Source organism: Hydra vulgaris, chromosome 05 (genome assembly GCF_038396675.1).
Source record: "Hydra vulgaris chromosome 05, alternate assembly HydraT2T_AEP".
Lineage (NCBI taxonomy): Eukaryota > Metazoa > Cnidaria > Hydrozoa > Anthoathecata > Hydridae > Hydra > Hydra vulgaris.
The window spans coordinates 41,491,114-41,513,691 of NC_088924.1; the positions used below are offsets into that span (position 1 = coordinate 41,491,114).

The 22,578-nt window shown below is 28.1% G+C and overlaps 1 protein-coding gene across 8 annotated transcripts; it reads right to left on the minus strand.

Moving 5' to 3' along the window:
- Positions 1-1,917: 1,917 nt before the first annotated feature.
- Positions 1,918-21,911, minus strand: LOC100200433 (PDZ and LIM domain protein 7). Of its 8 annotated transcripts, XM_065798227.1 has the most exons (12): positions 21,608-21,911; positions 20,166-20,314; positions 19,708-19,926; positions 17,860-18,002; positions 15,905-15,961; positions 13,497-13,625; positions 12,640-12,744; positions 8,558-9,059; positions 8,001-8,181; positions 3,577-3,676; positions 3,328-3,464; positions 1,918-2,799 (listed from the first exon to the last, which is right to left on the minus strand). In XM_065798227.1, exons 1-12 carry the CDS (start codon positions 21,707-21,709, stop codon positions 2,716-2,718), a joined length of 1,908 nt encoding a protein of 635 aa, XP_065654299.1. In that variant the 5' UTR covers positions 21,710-21,911; the 3' UTR covers positions 1,918-2,715. The 8 variants fall into 8 exon arrangements, with proteins under 8 accessions (XP_065654299.1, XP_065654301.1, XP_065654300.1 ...); XM_065798229.1 differs by lacking the exon at positions 13,497-13,625; XM_065798228.1 differs by lacking the exon at positions 15,905-15,961 and having other exon boundaries at positions 21,608-21,854.
- Between the last annotated feature and the right edge of the window lie 667 nt (positions 21,912-22,578).

Below are 22,578 nucleotides of genomic sequence, written 5' to 3' on the forward strand. Positions count from 1 at the left end.
TTAAGTTAAACTTACTTAATGAAGAACAAAAAATTGAAATAGCACCAGCGGACTCCATAGCACCAGATGATTCATGATGATTAATTGCACACTTATGTCTTGTTTTCCATAGTTCATAACCAGCTGATCCTTTTTTTTTTGACCAAATCTCACAAGATTTACAAAATTTTGACATAGTGTAATAGTCTAAGACCTTTTTATTATCCTTTGAAATTGCAGATACCACGCCATTCAGGGATGAATAACCCCTTTTTTGCCATGTTCCATCAATAGAAATATGACAGTCAACAATATCATTGCTACACGCATTGATGTTAATCATTTGACGCACTTCATGAGCAGCTTTTTGGGTACTTTTTTCAGCAGATTTTTCATATGCACAATAAAGAGTCTTATTAATTTTTTTATAAGTAGTAAATGCAATAGGAAATGGCATATTCATCATTGTTGTAAATGTTTCAATTCCAGCATGACCTTTGCCTATCTCGCGAAAAGCCATAACTGGGCGATAGTTAATTTCATGTGCTTTTTTTACAGTTTTACTTTTTTGTAAAGGTATATATTGAGGAGAAGTATAAGAAAATTTGCATGCTGAACAAACACTACATTTTATACATAATTTAAGTGAAAACTCTTTGTGTTCATTTTTATGTGTAAGCTTAACAGGTGAGCTACACTCAGAACAGCGTGAGAACTCCTCAAATAAATCTTTCATAAAGCCAAAATGTATAAATATAAAAAAATTAAGGTCGTTAGATGTCTGTTTGTTTTTAGCTGAACTGCCAATACAATTAACTGCTTTGTTCAACTTTTTAGCACTTGTACTATTAGTACTACTAAACATATTTGAATAAGAAGCACTTTCAGGTGAAATGTTTTGTTGATCAGACATTTTATGTTGATTTCCATGAAAATAATTTCTTTTTATTCTTTTGCTATTTTTTTTTTTCCCATCTAAGAATAAAGCAGTAAAATGTGAAAAATAAATGCAATAAAATCAATAAAATAATCATAACAAGCTGTTATTGATATACTGTTATAAATTCACTTCCTTCTCACTATACAATTCAATTTAATATTAATGGAATTAACGTATTTGCAAAGTTGATATAAAGCAAAGGAGATATATATGAAATGTAGAATAATAATAGAAATTAATTGTTTGATGAAATTTAAGTTAGCCCAAAAGTAAGCATTGTTTATTGTTGCTATGCGGTTGCTAAGGGCTTCTTTTTGAGATCATATTACCAAATTAACATTTTCTGTCACTAAATTACTTAAAAACATAGTAAAACTATACATTTTTGAAATCTACAATGATTCTATTTTTCAAATTTAGAAAAAAAAAAAATCTGAAAATTTTGAAATTTGTCGGGCTAGTACCACCTTAAAAAGATCATGTTTCTAACGGTGACGAAGACATGTTTTTATTTTATAGCACTTTTGCGGGAGCAGAAACAGCTGTCTAAACTCTAGCCTCTTGGTTTAGTTACGGAGTTGAAGGCTAATATGAGTTTCAGGACAGCTGAAAGAAAAATGTATACAATTTCTCTGGCTACAATTTTTTTTGAACTTTTGGCCTTGGCTCCCAAGTTAATTACTTTAAAAAACTACGGTTACGAATTTGATGTATTAAAAAAAATCATTTTCTGGAGAAACTGGTTATATTTACTAGATTCCCAGACACCATATAGACATAGAATGGACGAAAGACCATTCTGAAACCTATAACAATTTTAAAATTAAACTAAAGAGAGCTGAGGAACCGGCAGCTTTTTAATGGCTCCCGTTCTCCACGACAGTTTTTTGCAATGTAAAACACTTCTTTCGATAACCGGCTGTATGCATTTAAATAAGAACTGATTGCAACAATTGGTGGGAAAGCGTAATTTCAACAAGACTGGAAAAAACGCGGAATAGTAGCAGCTCTCAACAAAATATATTTGTCTAATTTTTTTAAATTAATGATTATAAACATTCAAATCACAAGCTAAAAAAAAAAAAAATGCCAAAAACTTCATAAATAAGTACAAAATTACAAAACAAAAAAATATTATAACAAATATATAGAAACATGTTATAAAAGACAAAAAATAATTCTATAGACAGCCTCAAAGTATTCTCTTTCACAAAAACCGATGATGCTAACATAAAATATAAATCTACTTCTAAAACGAATCGAAACAATTCAGAAATTGTAGCGAAAATTAAACTTATAAAACAATAGATCATCAAAGATAAATTATCGAACAACTTGAATTTATCGATAAAACTAAACTGTTTGAATTTATCGATAAAATATAAGATATATTGAATTTATCAGTGAATTCAGATATAAATGCCTTTAGTTATCGATAACTAAAAACTGTTTAAATTCTTTAGCTGAGGAAATAGACAATCTATTAACAAATCATCAAAATAACTCGAAAATATCAAGTATATCTTGAGAAAACTTTATAGAAAATATTGAATATTTATATATACAGCGTTATAAGTCACGAAACATGTCGTTTTAATATTTAAAATATAAAGCGGTAAAAACATACAAACCGACACCATCGCTGGAGAATTTTCGCCACCTCATATTTCGGCAAACATTGCGCGACTAGCTAGTTTGAAAAAAAAAAAAAAAAAAACGAATTTGCACAAGCAATTAACTGCTAATCTACGAATCTACGTCATTTATTCGTTCTACACCATCCAGTAGTGGTGAAATTAATAGCCCATTTTATGATTTTGGCAAAAGGGAGATCCGCGCGATACAAAAAAACTGTTTCCTTCAAGACGTATATTGCAAGCCTAAAGAAAATTAAACAAGATTCAATAAAACAAATATTTTCACAAATTATTTGAAATATCAAAAAAAAAATTTTAACTAAAAAAAAGAAAAAAGATTTATCAACACATATTTATCAATATATAAAAACTAATGGGGCACGGCGGAAGTCGAAGAACTGAAATAACCGCAAATACCCGAAAAAAGAATGTTAAATGCAATTATCTTTAATACATTTGTATTAACACGTTCGGATGAGACACGCTGACGCAAATTATGATTTCAGATGATGCATGCCGTTGTTCGAAAAATTAATTTTCCTTTATGAAGCCTTTTAATGAACTACTGTTTTCTGAAGCACCATCCCCTAAATTTTTATCTTGTGTTGACATTACTATCAGAAAGATTTAGTGCTATTATAAGCATATTTAACAATTTTTCAACCTTAAAAAAATATCGCATCAATAAATACTTAAATAAGGAAAGATTTCTTGTACACCAAACTAGATTTAGTATTGGGAAACTACTGATAAAATATATTAATTTCTTACTTCACAAACAAAACACTCAGAATGCCAATTTTTGTTTAATGCTTCCACGTACTTTTCTCCGCCAGTAATTGCTCGGGCGCACCTTCCACATTTCACGCTAAACAAATGTTCGTGACATTGCTCACAATATGGCCTTCCTAAAAAAATTTAAAAAAATATTTTAGATATTTACTCACAATTTTTAGGCAAAAAAAGGAAAAAAAGTAGACTTTAACTTAAAAATCTAAAAGGAGATGCAAAATAATTTACCTGAATCAACCAAAAATCCATCATTGCCAAAACTTCTGCTACAAAATGAACAAACAAAATGGTCTGGATGCCAGCTTTTTCCTAAAGCATTGATACAATTCTATAAAAAGAAAAAATATATATATATAAAGTTTTAAGTATACAGTTTAATAGAAATTTTATAATGCAGACTGTATTCATCATCATCATCATCATCATCATCATCATCATCATCATCATCATCATCATCATCATCATCATCATCATCATCATCATCATCATCATCATCATCATCATCATCATCATCATCATCATCATCATCATCATCATCATCATCATCATCATCATCATCAATAAGCATTTTAAAAACACAACTCTAAAGTTAACATTCTGCAAGCACCATCAAGTTTATGTCATGTTCAACAGCATTTTTGGAACAACAAATCTTAATTATTTTATAATTAAACAATAAATCTTGATTCGCACCATTTCAGAAAATTCATGAAAAACTAATAAATATAAATAAACATAAGAAACGAATAGATAAAACAAAATATATATTTACACATACATACATATATAAATACACACACATAAATACATACATACATACATATATATATATATATATATATATATATATATATATATATATATATATATATATATATATATACACACACGCACACACACACATGAGGCTCACTATTTATATTTCGGGAATTGGCAACACTGATGTCATGTGAGTCCATCTGACGGTTCCATTGTAAAGTTTGACATTTTTGACGATATACGTACTCAGAACATTTTGTCATACAGACACTATTTGTTTAATTTATATTTAATTGAAAGTTTCGTCTCGGCAAAAAATGAAACTGAACCGTGAACATTTTCGTGCGATTATTTTTTATGACTTTTGACATGGACTATCACAACAAGAGCGCATCAATCAACTTAATTTGACTTTTGGCGATGAAGCTCCATCAAAAACCACTGTGTATTGTTGGTATAGTAATTTCAATTGTGGTCATAGTTTGCTGTCCGATGAGTTTCGTGAAGGTCGTCCAAAATCGACTGTAGTGCCAGAAAACATCGACGCTGAGCACGAAATGATTAAGCGAGATCATCATGTAACCTATTGTGAGAATGAGGCGTCCTTAAGCATTAGTTTCACCAGCATATATGCAATTTTACATGAACACTTAGCTGTGTGAAAGTTACGTTCGCGTTGGATCCCACATAATTTAACTATCGCTCAAAAAAAGGCTTGTGTCGATTGGTGCAAAGAAATGCTTAACAAATACAACCGCGGTGCTTCAAAAGACGTTTATAAAACCGTGACAGGTGACGAATCATGGATATATTTGCATGAGCCCAAAAGTAAGCAGCAGTCGACTGTATGGTTGTTCCAAGATGAACCAAATCCAACAAAAGTTGTTCGCCCACGAAGCACTTCAAAGAAAATGGTAGCCTGTTTCTTCAAAAAAACTGGTCATATTGCAACAGTGCCTCTTGAGGATCATAGAACAGTAAATTCTGAGTGGTACACAACCATCTGTTTGCCAGAAATCTTCGGTCGGATTGTTCTTCATCATGACAATGCAAGCTCTCACACATCAGCTTAAACATGAGACTATTTTAGCACTCAAAACATGGAATTGATGGGTCATCTGCTGTACAGCCCTGATTTGGCACCCAATGATTTTTTTTTGTTCTCATCTGTGAAGAATAAACTGCGTGGTCAACAATTTTCATTGCCCAAAGAAGATATTGAAGGGCTCAAAAATCATGTTTTGAAGATACCTCATTTGGAATGGAATAAATGCTTTGAAAATTGGTTTAAGCGCATGCTCAAACCAATTTTCAAAGCATTTATTCCAAATAAATTTAAGTGTATTGATCATTGTGGCGAGTACTTTAAAAAACAATACAAATATATTCGCAGCTTAACTATTTGATTTTGTTCCTATTCCCGAAATATAAATAGTGACCCTCGTATATATATATATATATATATATATATATATATATATATATATATATATATATATATATATATATATATATATATATATATATATACACGCACACACACACATATATATACACACACACATATATAAAAATACACATCAGAATATACACCCAGCACACACTAAACTATAAAGTGCGAAAATGCACAACAAAATTTTTAGACTCATGTTTTTGTGTATTACAGAGAAGGAAACTTTTTAATATGATAGTAAAGGAGCAAACTGCTTTTGTAGTTTGATACTATCAGTTTTTTAAAATTTTAGCATGTAAATCATGAGGCATATGTACTTTCCCTGCACCTATGGGTGTAATGGATATATTATGTGTTTAAAGTGTTAAAAACATTAAAATGCAATATATCATTTAGAAAATACATGTCAAAAAAAGTTATTTCCAATGCAAATTCAAAAATATTATAAATCAAATTAACATACAAAATATTGTCAAAGTAAATAGGAAATCGAGAAAAAAGTTGAAAAAAAGCAGAAACTTACACCAAAAAAAAAATATATACTACAACCGTACAGGTACATAAGTATATAAAAAATAAATATCTTAGCATAACAGTGCTAACTGTTATGCTAACAGTTGGTTTTTATTACCATTATTTCAAGTAAAAGTTTTATATTTTTTACAGAAACTTTATTATTAAAATTTAACAAATTTTAAGATTAGTAAGTCTTGATTAGTAAGTCTTGAATTTAAATGCAAACTTTTGGATTACAAAGAAGTTTTGAAATTTTTGTGCATATATAAAATTTTAATTCTCCGCCAAATATTTAATTTTTGAAATTAAGTTTTAGTTTTTATAATAACACAAATTTTTAGCACAAAAAACATTCTTAAAATTAATTTTTTAAAAATTGTCGAAAGTAGTTTTTCTTTTAAATTGTTAAAAATAATTTTAAATGATACAAAAACATTGGACAACCTAATAAAAAAAAATTTTAAATTGAAAATGTTTTCAAAACAACAAGTCCAAGTTCTTTTTTTAATGTCGAACTAAAAATAAAAATAAAATAACATTCCTGATAAATAATACCAAGAAAACATTAATACCATAAATATATAAAAACATAAGAACCATAATATATGAAAAATGCAATAAAAATATTATAAAAATATAAATATCAAAAAAAAATAAAAAAATTGACCAGATAAATAAAAAATTTATAAAAAGTTAAAAATCCAATTATGAATATTATAAATATCTAAATAAAAAAGAAATAGATGTCAATATTTGTCATTGTCATCAAATTAAAAAGTCATCGCAAAACTTGCATTGGATGACTAATATTAAGCTGCCTCATCAAGTCTTTTTTCTTTCGCTGAGCTATTTCAACTTCATCTTGAAGATTAAGGTTTGCAACTCTCTGCTGTAAATGCTCGCTTTTTAGCATTTCTTCATATAGTCTTAGAGATTCTAAATGCTGTTCAGCAAATACCTTACGAGTTTCGACCTCTTCTACAGCAAATTCCAGTAATTTTACTTCTTCTAACATTGTTACACCTGCCTGAGTTCTTGATTCCTGTTTTCGTTTTATTTCTTTAATACGTCTATTCATTTCATCTAAAGTGGTTTGCAACTCATTCATTTTAATATGCAAGTTGCATCGTCGTTGTTGAGCAACTTCTAAACGTTCACATTTTAGCTTATAGCCTGTTGTTATTTCTGCTAAAGTTGATTGCCAAGAATATAACTTACACTTGGCTGTATCTAAATCACTCTGCAAAATCTGCATGTTTGCAGCAAACTTTTCATTTGCACTACGCAAATTTGCTCCAGCAGCCAACATTTTCTGCTTTAATTCAAGTGCTTGGCTTACTTTGACTATTTCTTTTTCACATAAGGAAATTTTTTCTTCATGTGATTTGCGATCTGCATTAGCTTTACTTATTGCTATACGCGCTTTTTTTATACGTGCATTGTTCTCACTAATCTGTCGAGCAGCTGCATCAGTGGAACTATTAACCTCATTTAACTGCTTCATCAACCAATTGATAGATAAAGAACATTGCAGGGGATCAAACACTCTATCTGCTGATGCCAAGCACATGTCACAGATGATGTCATTTGTCGCTGTCTATAAGAATTGTAATTAGTATTTATGAATGATGGTTAATAATGAAGGTGCGGTCAGAAAAGATGGTGTCAACTGTCAGCGCATTAATACATAAGTACCCACTAACATCCACAAACTTCTAAATTCTTTTACCCACACTTTCTGATCGCACCCCCTGATTAAATAGTTTTATATTAAACAGAAAATTAGACAAAATTAATACAGGGGGTGCTATTAAAAACACAATGAAAACTTGATTGAGCCAACTTTATAACATGACATGATATATTCACATTAGAACTAAAAATTACACACAAAAAAATGAACATACAGTATTAAGATACTTACTCCAATGATAGCATTGTTACAATGAGCACACTTGGGAGCAAAGTATTGATTGTAGCATTTTTCACAATAAAGTGAATTATTTTCCTCTACAAAAGCTTGGTTTTGAAGGGACGTGTTACACGCAGAGCAGCAAAAATGTTCTGGGTGCCATGTCCTACCTATGGCACTAACAAACGGTCCTCTAAAAAAAGATTTTATTTCATTGTTTAAAAAAAAAAAAGACTAAAAGAGAGGAGTAAATTCAATAAATTTTTTTTTTAAACTTTATGTAAAAAAAAAAAAAAACTGTTGTTATGTAAAAAAACAAACTGTTGTTATGTAAAAAAAATAAACTTTATGTAAAAAAAAAAAATCTTTAAAATTGCCTGGCATTTTTGCCAAATTAATGGCCTTTATGTCAATTATAAACTTGATTAAAATTTTATTAAAAATTGTTAAAAAATTAAAATCATTAATATAATTATGAAAAGCTAATAATTGTAACTTATTTTGGCTTTGCGTGGCAGTCAGCTATGCTAAAAAACAAAGCTATGTGTACAAAAACAAAAAATACATACATCAAAGGCTGTTCACAAGCATGGCATACCAATCCTTTCTGTGGGGTTACTGTAGTGCTCTGTGGACTACCTTTTGTCATAATTTTATTGATATTTCCAGCTGGCTGAGGTGGCGGGTTGCCATAAGATTGTGGAGAAAATCTTCCAGGCCCACCAACAGGTTGTTGATAAGAGTTGGTTGGTGAAGAAGGTTTATTGCTTTCATAAGTTTGTTGAGGAGATGGATATTGGCTGTTAGATAACAGGCGTGAATTTGGATTTTGAATTTCTTGTGCATTAACTGCAGGTGGAGGAGGTGGCTTACTTAAATATGTTTGAACTGGATTAGCTTTAAAAGTAGGTGCCGCAGCTTTTCCGACTTTGAAGTTTGGCCCAGAAGCCATAGAAGACTTTGGAGCTGGATTGACATATCCTTGTGGGGATGTTATTTTTTTTGGAGGTCCAGCATAAATTGGTTGTCCTCTTTGCCCAGGTGGCTGACTAAAAACTGTCTTTATTTCATCTAAAATAAAAATGAATTATTGACAAATACATAATTTATAATTATCAAATTTATTTATTTCTTACACATACAAAACCACACACATTAGGCATGACACTAAATGTGCTTTCACCGGTTAAACACGGTCTAAACTGGTTTCCATAATTTATTTTCTTACTTAATTATTATATTGAAGATTCTAAGCAATTTCTTACAACTAAATACCCTTCTTGGCATTAGCCTGTTTTGCAAATCAGGACTGAAATTCTTATTATAAAACCATCGCTAAGAAGATTACGGTTCAATATTTAAACACTCCTCCTACTCCTTACTTGTAATTAAACTTATGGTTTTATAGTTTTTCCTTTTACAAGATAAGTTGCCATCACCACAGCTTGGAAGATATATACACATATATATAAATATCTACAGTGCTCAAAGTGGGGTGGGATGCCATCCTGCCAATCTTTTTATAAGTATAAACCATCCCTTGCTAAGAAGCTTCATGTTTTTCCTATTTTACACACGAAATGGTGATTTTTATCTACACCTTAAGTCATTTACATTACAACAAAACTTTTTTTAATTGGAATATTTAAGCAACTAAATTTTCATCGCAATTGTGAAATAATTTTCTTTTTTTTTGATAAAAAACAAATAACAGATTTTGACTTAAATTTAGAAAAAAATAGAAGACAAAATTTTGCTAAAGACAAAATGTTAAAAAAAATTGTTGATAGTATTTTGTTTTTTTTAATCAAACAATATTTAAATTTTACTGATAACTTTTTTTATAACAATATTGTTAAATTTAAAAATATTTTTCAAATTCAAAGATTTTAAATGATTTTTAACGTGGTTTCATATTAAATTCAATTACGATGCACTACTTTAAAATACACAACTGACATAATTTAACTTTTAACAATGTAAATATGTATATTAGGATGGGTCAAAAAAATTTTTCTCTCAAATCCAGTTGTAATAGTGTAATATGCTGTCTTATTGGTAATAAGTTGTAATATGTTGTGTTATTGGTTCAGTTACAAATCTGTTAAATAATATTATTATTATTTATTGTAGCAGCCTGCGCATCGATCCCGAAGTTTGATATAAATGTATAAAATAGTGGTTTGAAGCCACCGCACCTTCATTATTAAAGTAGAAGATGTTTGGAGAAAATTGTCCCTTACTATGGCTTCACACACCAGAGTAATTTAGCTATTAAAGGCTTATTATTTAAAGTGCAAAAACCTTGTCAAATCTTTAAAAAATTGCTGATCAAAAAATTGATTTTATACAGCATAGCAGAGCTCTATTCAACATTTGTTCATATAAATGAAAACAAATTTAATTTTGCTGTTGTCCAAGAGAAAAAAAGGTACTAAGAGAAGAGCAGAAGTTCATGCTTGACTAAAAACAAGAAAGGAAGATGCGAATTGGTGGAATAGATCGTATTCTTTCAACTAAATTATAAAAAAGGTAACAAGAGCCTCTAAGACGAACAAATCTATTTTACACATTCACAAAATTCAAGAAAAGTGTAATATTGAACAGCAGAAGTTGGTGTCATCTTCAAGTGAGTCTGAAGGCAATATTTCTTTGCCTGATAGGCTAAACTTACCTGCCACATCACAAATAAAGAAAATAACAAAAATTACAGTTAAAAGTTTGCCTATGTTGTCAAAAACCTGAGACCGTTACAGTATTTCTGACAGAGCAGCCGCTGCGATTGTTTCTTCAATATTGCACAATATATATCTTTAGATATTGAAGAGGTCAATAAATCAAAAATACGACGGGAAAAGAAAAAAGAGCGTAATGAATTATATAAACAACAAACACACCTTCATTTACATGCTTTATATTTTGAAGGACGAAAAGACGAGACACTAAATATTATGAAGAAAGGAGCAAAAAGGTACACCCAAACAGTGATTGAGGAACATATATCTCTTGTTAAAGAGCCAGATTCAGTTTATATTGGTTACGCTAAGCCAGTTCAAAGTACTGCCAAAAGTATTGAAACATCGATTAAAGGGCTTCTCTTGTCACAAAAAATTAATCTAGATGATTTGATGGCTATTGGTTGCGATGGTACGGTCACTAACACAAGAAAATTCAACGGCGTGATTTGGACCTTCAAGAAAAGGCTTCAACTCCCCTTCCAGTGGATTATCTGCATGCAGTAATTAAACGAGTTGCCTTTGAGACATCTATTTATCAAATTAGATGGTGTTACCACTGGTTCATCCTCACATGCTGGTCCTATTGGAAAATCATTAGAAAATTGTGAAAAATTACCAATAATAAACTATGAAAAAATACAAAGCAAACTTCCAGAAGTTAAATTTGAAGATCTGAGTACAGATCAAAAATACTTATATGAAATATCAATGGCAGTTATTAGTGGCAAATGCTCTGATGATTTGAGTAACAGATCAAATATGTTACTCATATCTGGGTAAGATGTCTCATACCCGTTGCTTAACAAAAGCAAATAAAATATTACGATTATATATTTCTACTTTAAATCCATCAAATGAATTAAATTTATTTGCTGAATATTGTGTTAAAGTATATGCTCCAGTAAGGTTTCAAATAAAAACTAATCTAACTTGCAATGATGGAACTAAGAACTCTTGGAAATTAATTAAATGTTCTCGTTATCTGCCAGCACAGCTTAAACTAATATTAGATCTCGTAATTTAACGTAATGCCTATTTTGCCCACTCTGAATATTTGCTTCTGTTGATGTTGTGTGATGAACACAAAATAGTAAGGGAACGGCCAGGAGGATACTTAAAGCAAGAAATTCACCTCATACAGGAAAGATACCTCGTGTGTTTGAAATGCCGCAAATAAATTTTAATGCCAATAGTTATTTTGAGCTCATTAATTGGCAACAAAATTATTTCGATCCGCCAATTCTTCAACACATCACTAATCAGGAAAAATAGTGATGGCAGCATCTATGTCCAAATAGCTTTTATTTTTTTCCTATATATAACAACCTACCCTAATGTATATTGAGTTAAGTTATATTTACTTGTGTTATGCTTTGCTGAAAGTAGCAGGGTGTTTTTTTGCACCTAAACATGTGTAAATTAGTTTATGAGAGCAAAAAAACTTTCCCCAAATTTATTTAAACTTTTTTAAAAATTAAAAAAAAGTTTTCTAGGGTGTGACATATTTCATGTATGTAAAAATTAAATTTAAATTTCTTCATAGAGTAGAACGTAATCCAAGATAAAAAAAATAGTTTCAACAAATAAAGAAAATTCAAATCTTTGGAGATGACATAAACTTAGACAGTAGAAAACTAGTAGTAGAAAGCTCTGCAACAGCTTTGTTGCAGAGCTACTTATATTTTCCCACTCATACTAATTTATATAGAGTCAAATTTATATAGAGTCAAATTTATATAGAGTCAAATTGGAATAATAAGTAAGATGTAATAAATAGACCGCTAGAATAAAAAGTGTGAAGTAATACATTATGATGAAATCTAATTTATTTCTAATTTTGAAAATTTTTATTTAAAAATATTTTTATTTATTACAAACAACTATATCAATTAAAGAACAAGAACAATAAAAACCTGCAGTTCCTGCTTCAATATGATGCTGCATAGATTTAAATGTTCCTCCAGATTTTGGTGCCTCGTGTTCATGATCGAACATATCAGGCGGAGGAGGAGGCAAATCTACAAATATAAAAAAAAGTTGTCAAGTATACTAGAAATACTTTTGAAGTGTGGAAAAATTGCGTAATTACACAAATAACACAGAATTTATAAATAATATTTTTTATGTATTTATTTTCAACTAATCTATTGCGTAATTTTACACACACACACACACACAAATATTTGTTGTGAACTAGGACTTATATAATAAGGTGCAAAAACTCAATTGATCAAACTCAACATAATTGATCAAACTTAAAGACCAACAAGTAAAATAGCTTAAGAAAATTATTTTAATTCTTTTTTTATTTGCAAAATAATGCAAATAATGCAAATTTTTATTTGCAAAATAATGCAAAATAATGCAAAATAAATAAAAACAACAAAAAAAAAAAAATCAAAACAGATCAATTTTGATTGGTTCAGGACTTTTATAAAAGCTAAACTTGAAAAAAAAAAAAAATTAATCCTACTTAAAACCTTACTAGTAAAAATTCTTTATTGTCAAATTCATCAAAGTTATCATGACACGAAAAGTTATCATGACACCAAGTAATGTAATATGTCAAAATACATCATGATAATAATGATAATATAAATAATAATAAATAGTTAAAATAGTGACAATAACAACAACTATAACAAATTTTTATGATTTGTGACATGTTTTGTCACACATGTGACACGGTGTGACAGTTATATATCACAAAGAAAATAAATTGAAGTATTAGAAAGAATGAGGAAATAAACAGATTTTTCTCAATGATTACCGTCATCTGCATCATCAGTTATCTTCTGCAAAAGTTTGAATGAGCGAGAAGTTGTGTTACCAGTACTACTTAAACCAGTTGTTCCTCGATTTTTTAAATCCTCCATTACTTGACGTGAACCAGGTGAAACTTAAAGAAAACTTCTTTTTCAAAGTTTTATGAAATGTGCCAATAAGAAATAAATGATAAATTTTAAAAACTGATTTAAAAGGTATATAAAAAAAGAACAAGATAAGTGAATATGCTAAAGAATGTGCTAAAGTGCAAAAGTGCAACAAAAAGTAAATATATTTAAAAATAAACATTCAAAATAATTATATATATTTTTAAACAAATGTGTAAAAATAAAGCAATTTGTATTTCTGAAGAGAGACAATCAATCATAGTTTATGATAATTTATGGTATAAGAGTAATTCCAAGTAAAAGTAGGACAAAAAATTAAATTTTGTACTTACCCCTCCCCGCCTCTCTCAAATTTTTTACTCACCCCCTCCAGCCTCTATAAGATCATTCTAATGTAAAATATGAAAGAGATGTAACAACATTCTATTGTAAAATATGAAAGAGATGTTTATCATTCTAATGTAGAATATGAAAGAGATGTTAGATCATTCTAATGCAAAATAAGATTTTGGCGTCTTAAAACTTAATAAAGAAACTTAGACCAAAACTATTGTATTTGGGGTTACATTCTTCATAATAAATTTTGTGGCTTTTTCATAAATTAATTTAAATTGGTAATCATTATTATTGGTTTAATATGTATACTTTTTGTCCATTAATATTTCTCTGTAAAAACTTCTATTTTTTTATATTTTCTCCAGAGATTTATTGTAAAATTATTTTTTTGAAAATGAAATAATTATATTATAAAACATGTCAAGAATTAAAAATATTTTGTTATTTTTCAAAATATTTATATACAAAATTTAAGTTGATATAGAAGTTAAGAAATGTTAGACTATTCTATTATCAAACAAAGTTAGGTCAGAAAGTGAATGCCATCTGACAGTATATATATATATATATATATATATATATATATATATATATATATATATATATATATATATATATATATATATACATATATATATATATATATATATAACATTGCTTGGATATGAATACTTTTAATTCCTGAATTTGAAAGAGAAATGTGGAGGACTGGGTAACAACAATCAATATCGAATTAAAACATATCTTCATCAAAAACATGTTTATTTAACGTTTTTGGCAACACAATGTTGCAACGCTACAACCCATTAAATACACATAACAAAGCTAAATAATGGTAATAAAACAGAAGCGATTTTATTTTAAAATATTCACATTTTGAAAGTGTAATGGTAACAATATTCTTTATAATAATTAGAAAAAAAAAATTAAATTCCAGACAACTATTAGTTACAGATAACCTGCTAACCTTTTTATAAATATTATAAAAACCTCATTTTATTCTAAGGGCAGTCTTTGTGAAATCAAATTGGATACAGCCAAAAGTCCCTATGTAAGTAAAGACATATTTCTAAGTAGTAAAGATATATTTCTAGTTTGCGATGAAAGGTTTTGTCATGCAGTCATAATCATAATAAATGACATAAATTAAAATAGCATCATCATAAAATAGCATAAATTAAAGAATTTGAAAAGAACAATATAAGACAAAGATAATATTTAATGAAGATGATAGAAAAAAATGCTGGAGTCATCATAATTATTGGCCGATAGTACTTAGTGTGAATTAACGATTTATTTACGTAAATTTTTAAAAAGCCATTATTAAAAAAAAAAAAAAAAAGAAAGTTGAAGAAGCAGTTATTAGGAAATGTAATAGTATTGCAAAACCAATTGTGCAAAAGCAATGAACTTTAATGACTTGGCTTAAAAATAATTATTATACTGTAAATTTTATGCATCCACATTTTCCAAAAAAAAAGATGGATGCAATAAACTTTAAAATGGCCAAGACAACTGTTGGACTATTAGGAGTTGGTAGTTCCAATATAACATTTTTTCATGTTTCATTGAAGGGTTCAAATTTCAACACTGGTTGAAAATTGAAGATAATCTGAGGGGTGGGTGGAATGACTGTCCTCCTTTTACATGAAACTATTTTTAAAAATTCGGAAGAAAATCTAATATTAGATTTTTAAATAACAAATTTATAAGCTCTATTAATTGAAAAAATAAAAAAACAAACAAAAAAAAAACAATTAATTTAAAAAACAAAACAATCAATATCTTATTATATGCCATGAATTACCATACATAAAAATTATGCCATGAATTAGCATACATAATAATAAAATATATTATATCTTTTGAATTTAAGATTGTCTTTCTTCATGATGATGAAAAAATGGTAAATGTGAAAGTTAATTGGATTAATTGGATAAATATTTACCATCAGTTAAATCTGTTCCCTCAGCCGTCATACGAAAAGCAGTCGGCTGTGGAGTTCCTGTGATAAATTCTCATTGTTAGTAATTAAAATTTACAAAATATACATTTTGACAAATACACAACATCCAAATAATCAAACATTAACTAAACACAATTAATGTAACAATTTTGTCTTAAGCCTAATAATCAATCAAAAAAACCAATTTTTTCTTAAGCCTTTAATATCTGTGGCTTCACACTTGTGTGGCTTAAACAAGTTTCCATAAAGCCATTTTTGTATTTAAATATGACATGATGAAAATTTGAAACAACTTATAAATAAATGCCTAATCTGGCTTAAAACAGTTTTGCAGATCTAAGTATTTTTATTGTGATTCTACCACAAGTAAGATAACCATTACCATTAGCAAGGTTGCTCCTTCTTTCCTTTTAGCACAACTAAATTAAGGGGTATATAAAGTTTTTTCTTTTCAAAGATAAGTTTAATCACCAGGTAAGAAACATATTCTGTACAAAATTACATTTACCTAACTCAATAATATTACGCATAACAACTTGTTTTCTATATATTATTATTTTTTTATTACCCACAAAACTTGTTTTCTAACACAGAAGAAAAGTATTCTGTCACATAAATACATACAAACACATCTACAAAATCAGTTAAATACAAATCTACAAAATCAGTAATCCATTATTTTGCTATTACTTTATTTATTTTATACTATTTTTTGATTAATGTGGTAGTGGTGTAGTGGTAGAGCGCTTGCCTCATAAGCAAGAAGTTCCAAGCTTAATCCCCACCATATCCTTGGTAGTACCGCGCTTAACTTGTTTCTCTGCAAAGTGGCCTTGTTCTTCAAGGTTTGTATTTTGGAGTTATCAAGTGGTGAGAAAGGGTTGTAACAGCAAAAAAAGTAGCTTCCTCGACTGTAGTGGTCTTCTTGGCCTTATGGTGGTAAATTAAGATAAAAAAAATTTGTTTATGTAAAACATATATGAACAATATCATTAAATAAATACCATCAAAATAACAGCATGTTTATAAACAACACCACAAAAAATTAATAAAAACATGCCACACAGATTATGTTTGATGACTTTAACAGCTGATTTTTGAAAATATTTTAATGAGGTTTTATCTTTATAAAGCAATGATTTTTTGTATTCATTTTTTTAAATTTAAATATATGTAAAAGTGCCACAAAGGTAACAAACAGCATAGTATACAAAAACTTATTTTGAAAGTTTTATGCATATATGCGAATGTATTTAAAATTTTGTTAATATTTATATCAATATTTAAAAACAAAAATGGAGAAATTTTTCACGAACTTAAACATGTTTTAATATTCAATAACCATTTTTCCAATAAAATAATTTCCAAATAAAAGCTTAAAAAAAGAAAACAGATTGTTTAACATGTTATTGATGATATAACATGAAATTATTTTACAATTAAATTGGACATTTTTGGTGGATTAGAGTGACAAATTTTTGAGATAACACTTTTCAAAAACTTTCAGTTCTTTTGATACTCATTTACTTTATATATCACATGAACGTCTGTTTTGATATCAACATAACCGTTAACCATAAAATTTCCTTAACATTTTTGAAACAATAAATAAATAATTATTGCTGCTCAAAAATACATAAATTATAAACTAACAAACATAAAACATTCCACAACAATGTGAACAATTACAACTTGCATCAAATTTACAAAAAAATGTTTAAATTGAGTAAATAAAGTCATAATTTCTTTTTTTAAATTTTTTGCAGTTGGTTGGACCAACAAAAATTTGCATTGATAAATTTTTTTAAATTAGTTTTCTTCTGTATTTCGCCTGCATGTGTCAGACAACAAAAGATAAACAAAAATTATACACATTACAGTAAATAATAAATTTGTGCTAACATTAATATTCTATAACTATAGCTTAAATAACAAACCTTCATGCTGAAGCTGATTTTCTAGTCGAGCAAATGATCCTTGACCTTGGTTGACATGAGTGTTTTGTAGCATTTTGAGAACATCTGAATCTATTTCTTTAGGATTGTTTTTTTCTTCTTTGTATTTTTCTAGTTCTTCTTTTCTAATATATTTATAATATAACATGGTAAAATAATGCTTACGCAGCAAGCAACTTTTAAAAGAAACCTTATATAGATGTTCAAACTTATATGCTTAAATGAAACATATATGCTCAGATGCAAGTGAAATTAAAATAAAACTTAAATAATGAAAAATAACATAGCCATTTTTATATTTAGTCACATTGCCCCAACAGTTTTATACAATAAAAAACACATTTAATGAAGATTGTCACAGCAAATAACTAACGGTTGCTAAATTCTTAAATATCTGGTTTTTCCAACACAAGGTAATGTGGAAACATAGATGTTTTCATAGAAATAAATGATCCAATGGAAACAAAACAGTTTGAAATAATTTTTTTTTATTTAAAGATATAGTTTAGTCAAAATACATTTAAATTAAGACCTTAACCCTTGTAACTTTTATAAGTTTATAGATTTTGAGGCTAACAGGGTTAATGCAAAGAGATGTAGTACAGATGCAATAATCCACAAACTTAAAAAGCAAAAAGGTGTATTTTATCCTGATGCTGTCACTTAAGGTTATGCAGAGGCAGACAATAATGATAAATGGTAGAACAACATAATAACTCAAGTCAATCTGGAAAGTGATGTCGAAGTTCCTTTACCCAAAAGGTCCATCTGGATAATTTTAATGACCTCAAAGCGATGACTTAACGCAAACACTTTGAAAAATTAAAAATTGTCTGTTTCATTAGGTTGCTCTAGTTCTGGTAGAAACTGTTTAAAACGTGGAAAAAGAAGAAGTATATGGAAAAATGCTAAAATATCTGCATATTGAAAACTTTTTTTCTTTTCTTTTACATAAAAACAACGGAGCAAAATAAAGCAACTGAGAAACATGAAAGCAATCGAGCAACATAATAGTAACTTAGCAACGTAAAAGCAACCAGGATTATTTTAAAAAACCTCCTGCCTTTTGTTTGCTGTTTCTTTTTCTTATAATACTTGCTTTTGTTTGAGAAGCTAAAAACAAACTTTGATCAAATAGTGTTCCACTATTATATCAATTATCTTACTACTATAAATTAATGAAAAAATTATATTCAAACAATATACGAAACTAATGCTGTTAAATATATATTAAGAGGCAAGCTGTGCCAAGAGCAATTGGAACAGATTTTATATGAATCTACTCTATTTATGAAACCTAAAAAAAAAAATCCATTTTTGATAATGCAACAGAAAATAATTTTAATAATGTAGAATTTCTAATTTTTTTTTCTTTCAGAAATTCAACTTGCAATACCAATAAATATGATAATAATTCATAATAATTTATATATAATACAAATACATATTAATATATAGAGAATTAATCTAAAAAGCATTTTTATTTTTAACTAAATGTAAATTTCTGAAAATTTTGAACAAATTTGTTCAGAAAAAGAAAAAATTAACAAAACAAATTGATATATTTGAATTAAAATTAGATTGTAACAATAAAATAAAAAATTAAAAAATATTTCTTATATTATAAATTTGAAAACTATTTTTAAAATTATATTTGTAAGCTATATTTAAACTGTATTTAAAAATAAAAAACTTGAACTATAAAATTGAAAAAAAAATTTGAACTATAAATTTTTTAATTTCATAGCTCAATTTGAAACATGAATTTTATAGACTTGTAAAAATTTAAATTTGAATTTAAAACAATATAAAAAAGATTATAGTTCTTACTTTTTTCTTGCATATTCTGCAGGATCAAACTTCTTGCCAGACACAGCAGCACTAGCAGTTGGTTCAGTAGTGCCAAAAGCTCGTGGCTTAGCATTATATTTATGGTCAACATCAGCAGAATGTACAGTTTCAGTTACATACAAAGTTTGACTTGGGTTTGCAGCAAATGCACCACTACCAACTTGCTTGATTTCACCTAGTGATACACCTTTGCCAGGCCTAAAAAAATTTATTAACTATAATTTTCCAAATTCTAAAATCATCATCATCATCATCATCATCATCATCATCATCATCATCATCATCATCATCATCATCATCATCATCATCATCATCATCATCATCATCATCATCATCATCATCATCATCATCATCATCATCATCATCATCATCATCATCATCATCATCATCATCATCATTGTCATCATCATTATTGTTTAAAAAAAAAATTATCTCACTTTAGTTTAAGTTGCAGTTTGTCACCAGCATTTTTTATAATATTTTGAGCTTCCATATGAGTCAGTGTTTCAGTTGGTGTGTAATTAATTTCCATTATTTGATCGCCATCAATAAGTCTTTTGTTAGCAGCTTTGCTTCCAGGTGTTACCTAAAAAATTTTTATAACAATATTAAAATTCTACATTTTAATTCATTATTGATTTTAACTTTGCAAATACCAAAAAAGGCACAAAAATCTTGAAAAAAAAACTTTTAAACTTTTCAAAAATCTTTTTTCTTAATTCACAGAAATTAGGGCCATAATCATTCCTTCGAAAAACAAACTTATACAGAAAAGCTATCAGTCCTAAGAGTACAGTTAAAATAAGACCATCATGGAGATAACTATGGAAATAATTTATACTACCTGCTAATGAACTAACAATTTAAATTTTATAAACTGACTGAAACCATAAATAAACTTCTAAATGTGTAAACATACAAAATCAAGCCAAAAACTTTTTGAGCTTTTACAATAAAAAAAACTTTCAAGAACAATATATTCATAAACAATTAAGTTTCAATAAACTTACAAAAATAACTTTTATCTTATTCTTCAATTTGAGAAAGGATTTTATACTCTTACTAAATTTTGTATTCATATTTAAAGCCGTGATTCATAGAGAAAGAAAAAATTCTATCAAAATATTGAACTATAGATGAATAATAAATTATATCCCACTAGCAGAAAAAACAATCGTTGTGTTTTCCAAATAAAATTTTCTAATTCATGTGTTTTATTATCGAAAAACTTTTTACCAAAAACCACATAACTATTCATAGCAAAGTTTTTGTTTTTTTTTTAAATTTAAAGGTTGGTTGGAAAAAACTATTTTATACAAACCTAAAACATCTTTTCACCAAACACTGTCTGTAATTTAAAGTTCATAGGTGACAATATTTTAATACACATAAATAAAACTAAAATAAACTTTAAATTCTTGGTCTGAAATGTAATGATTAATGTGTACTACGATTTTCTTATAAGTTAGAACATTGTATTACAAACACTGTTTAGTGAAAAGACTTTCCAGATTTGCATAAAAAATCCTGCTACTTTGAGTATCTAAGAATGCATAATCCGTATTTTAGGTGACAATATTTTGGTACATATAAAAAGCAATTTTAACATAAACTTTAGTTTTTAGTCTGATATGTAGTATTTCAATGGTGATTAACGTGTACTGAGTTTTTCTTATAAGTTAGAGGATTATATTACAGACATTGTTTGGTAAAAGACATTCCAGGTTTGCATAAAAAATCCTGATATTCTAAGAATCGAAGGATGCATAATCTATATTAAAAGAATCATGTGTCTTTTATGATATACCAATTTTTTTTAACCTACAGTAGTAGAAACTTTATTAAGAAATAAAGGTACTACAGCATGTTAATATCTTACTCGTGCAATATTTAAAGGTATTCCAAAATCTTTGCCTCCTTGGAGACGAATTCCCCATGGACCACCACCATCCAATATCACTTCATATAAATCACTGCTCATTTTTCAAAATATTAGTTTTGACAGTGCACTGTTTAGCTATTATGTTCGACTATAACAGCATTTGATCTTCAGGAAAGCAGCTTGTCTGAGTAATTTTTGTAGACACCTCGGACACACGCATCCGAATTTTATGAGGGTGGGACATCTTACGCGATAATTTTCTCGTAAACATCCATTGTCTTTAAAATATTTATTTGTTATTATTGTTCCTTATATGGTTGGAGCTATTTGCAAATCAAAACTCGCGGGAGCTTCATATACCGCGGGATAAACCGTGAACACACTTACTAAAATTTTTATATCGTATATTTTCATAGGAAAACAAATTCCTATCTCAACTTTTTTATTTTATCTGCTAGAGTATTTAATAATATTTGGTCACTTTTATCTAATAGGCGTGCAATTATTAATGTCTTTTTGAATAAAATGAATAACGCTTCCGATTACTATTTATCATTGTGACATCGTTAACCACTTATCATTATAGACAGACCAAAACACAAAAGCTTTTGGAAAAAAAAAAATTTTAAATCTTATTTTTTATTATATTGCATAGGAAATTTATCGGAAATTTGGTTGTATAGACGGAATCAATGGATTGTAAAACGTTTGCGAAAGCAAATTAGATTTTTTAAATTTATTTTGCTTACTGAAAAGCTTATTGAATTGTTTGAACTGTCATTTTTATCTTTTAATTTATTTTACATTTTTATGTTTTATATTTTATTTATATTTTTGAGCACCGAAATTTCTGCCGAAAGATTATTCGCTAAAATAAAAATAAAAAGTTAACACGTTTTTTTTTAATTAATTCCAGATCAACGAGGCAACTAGTATCTATATAATCCGTTTCTAAAAGCAATTTAAGA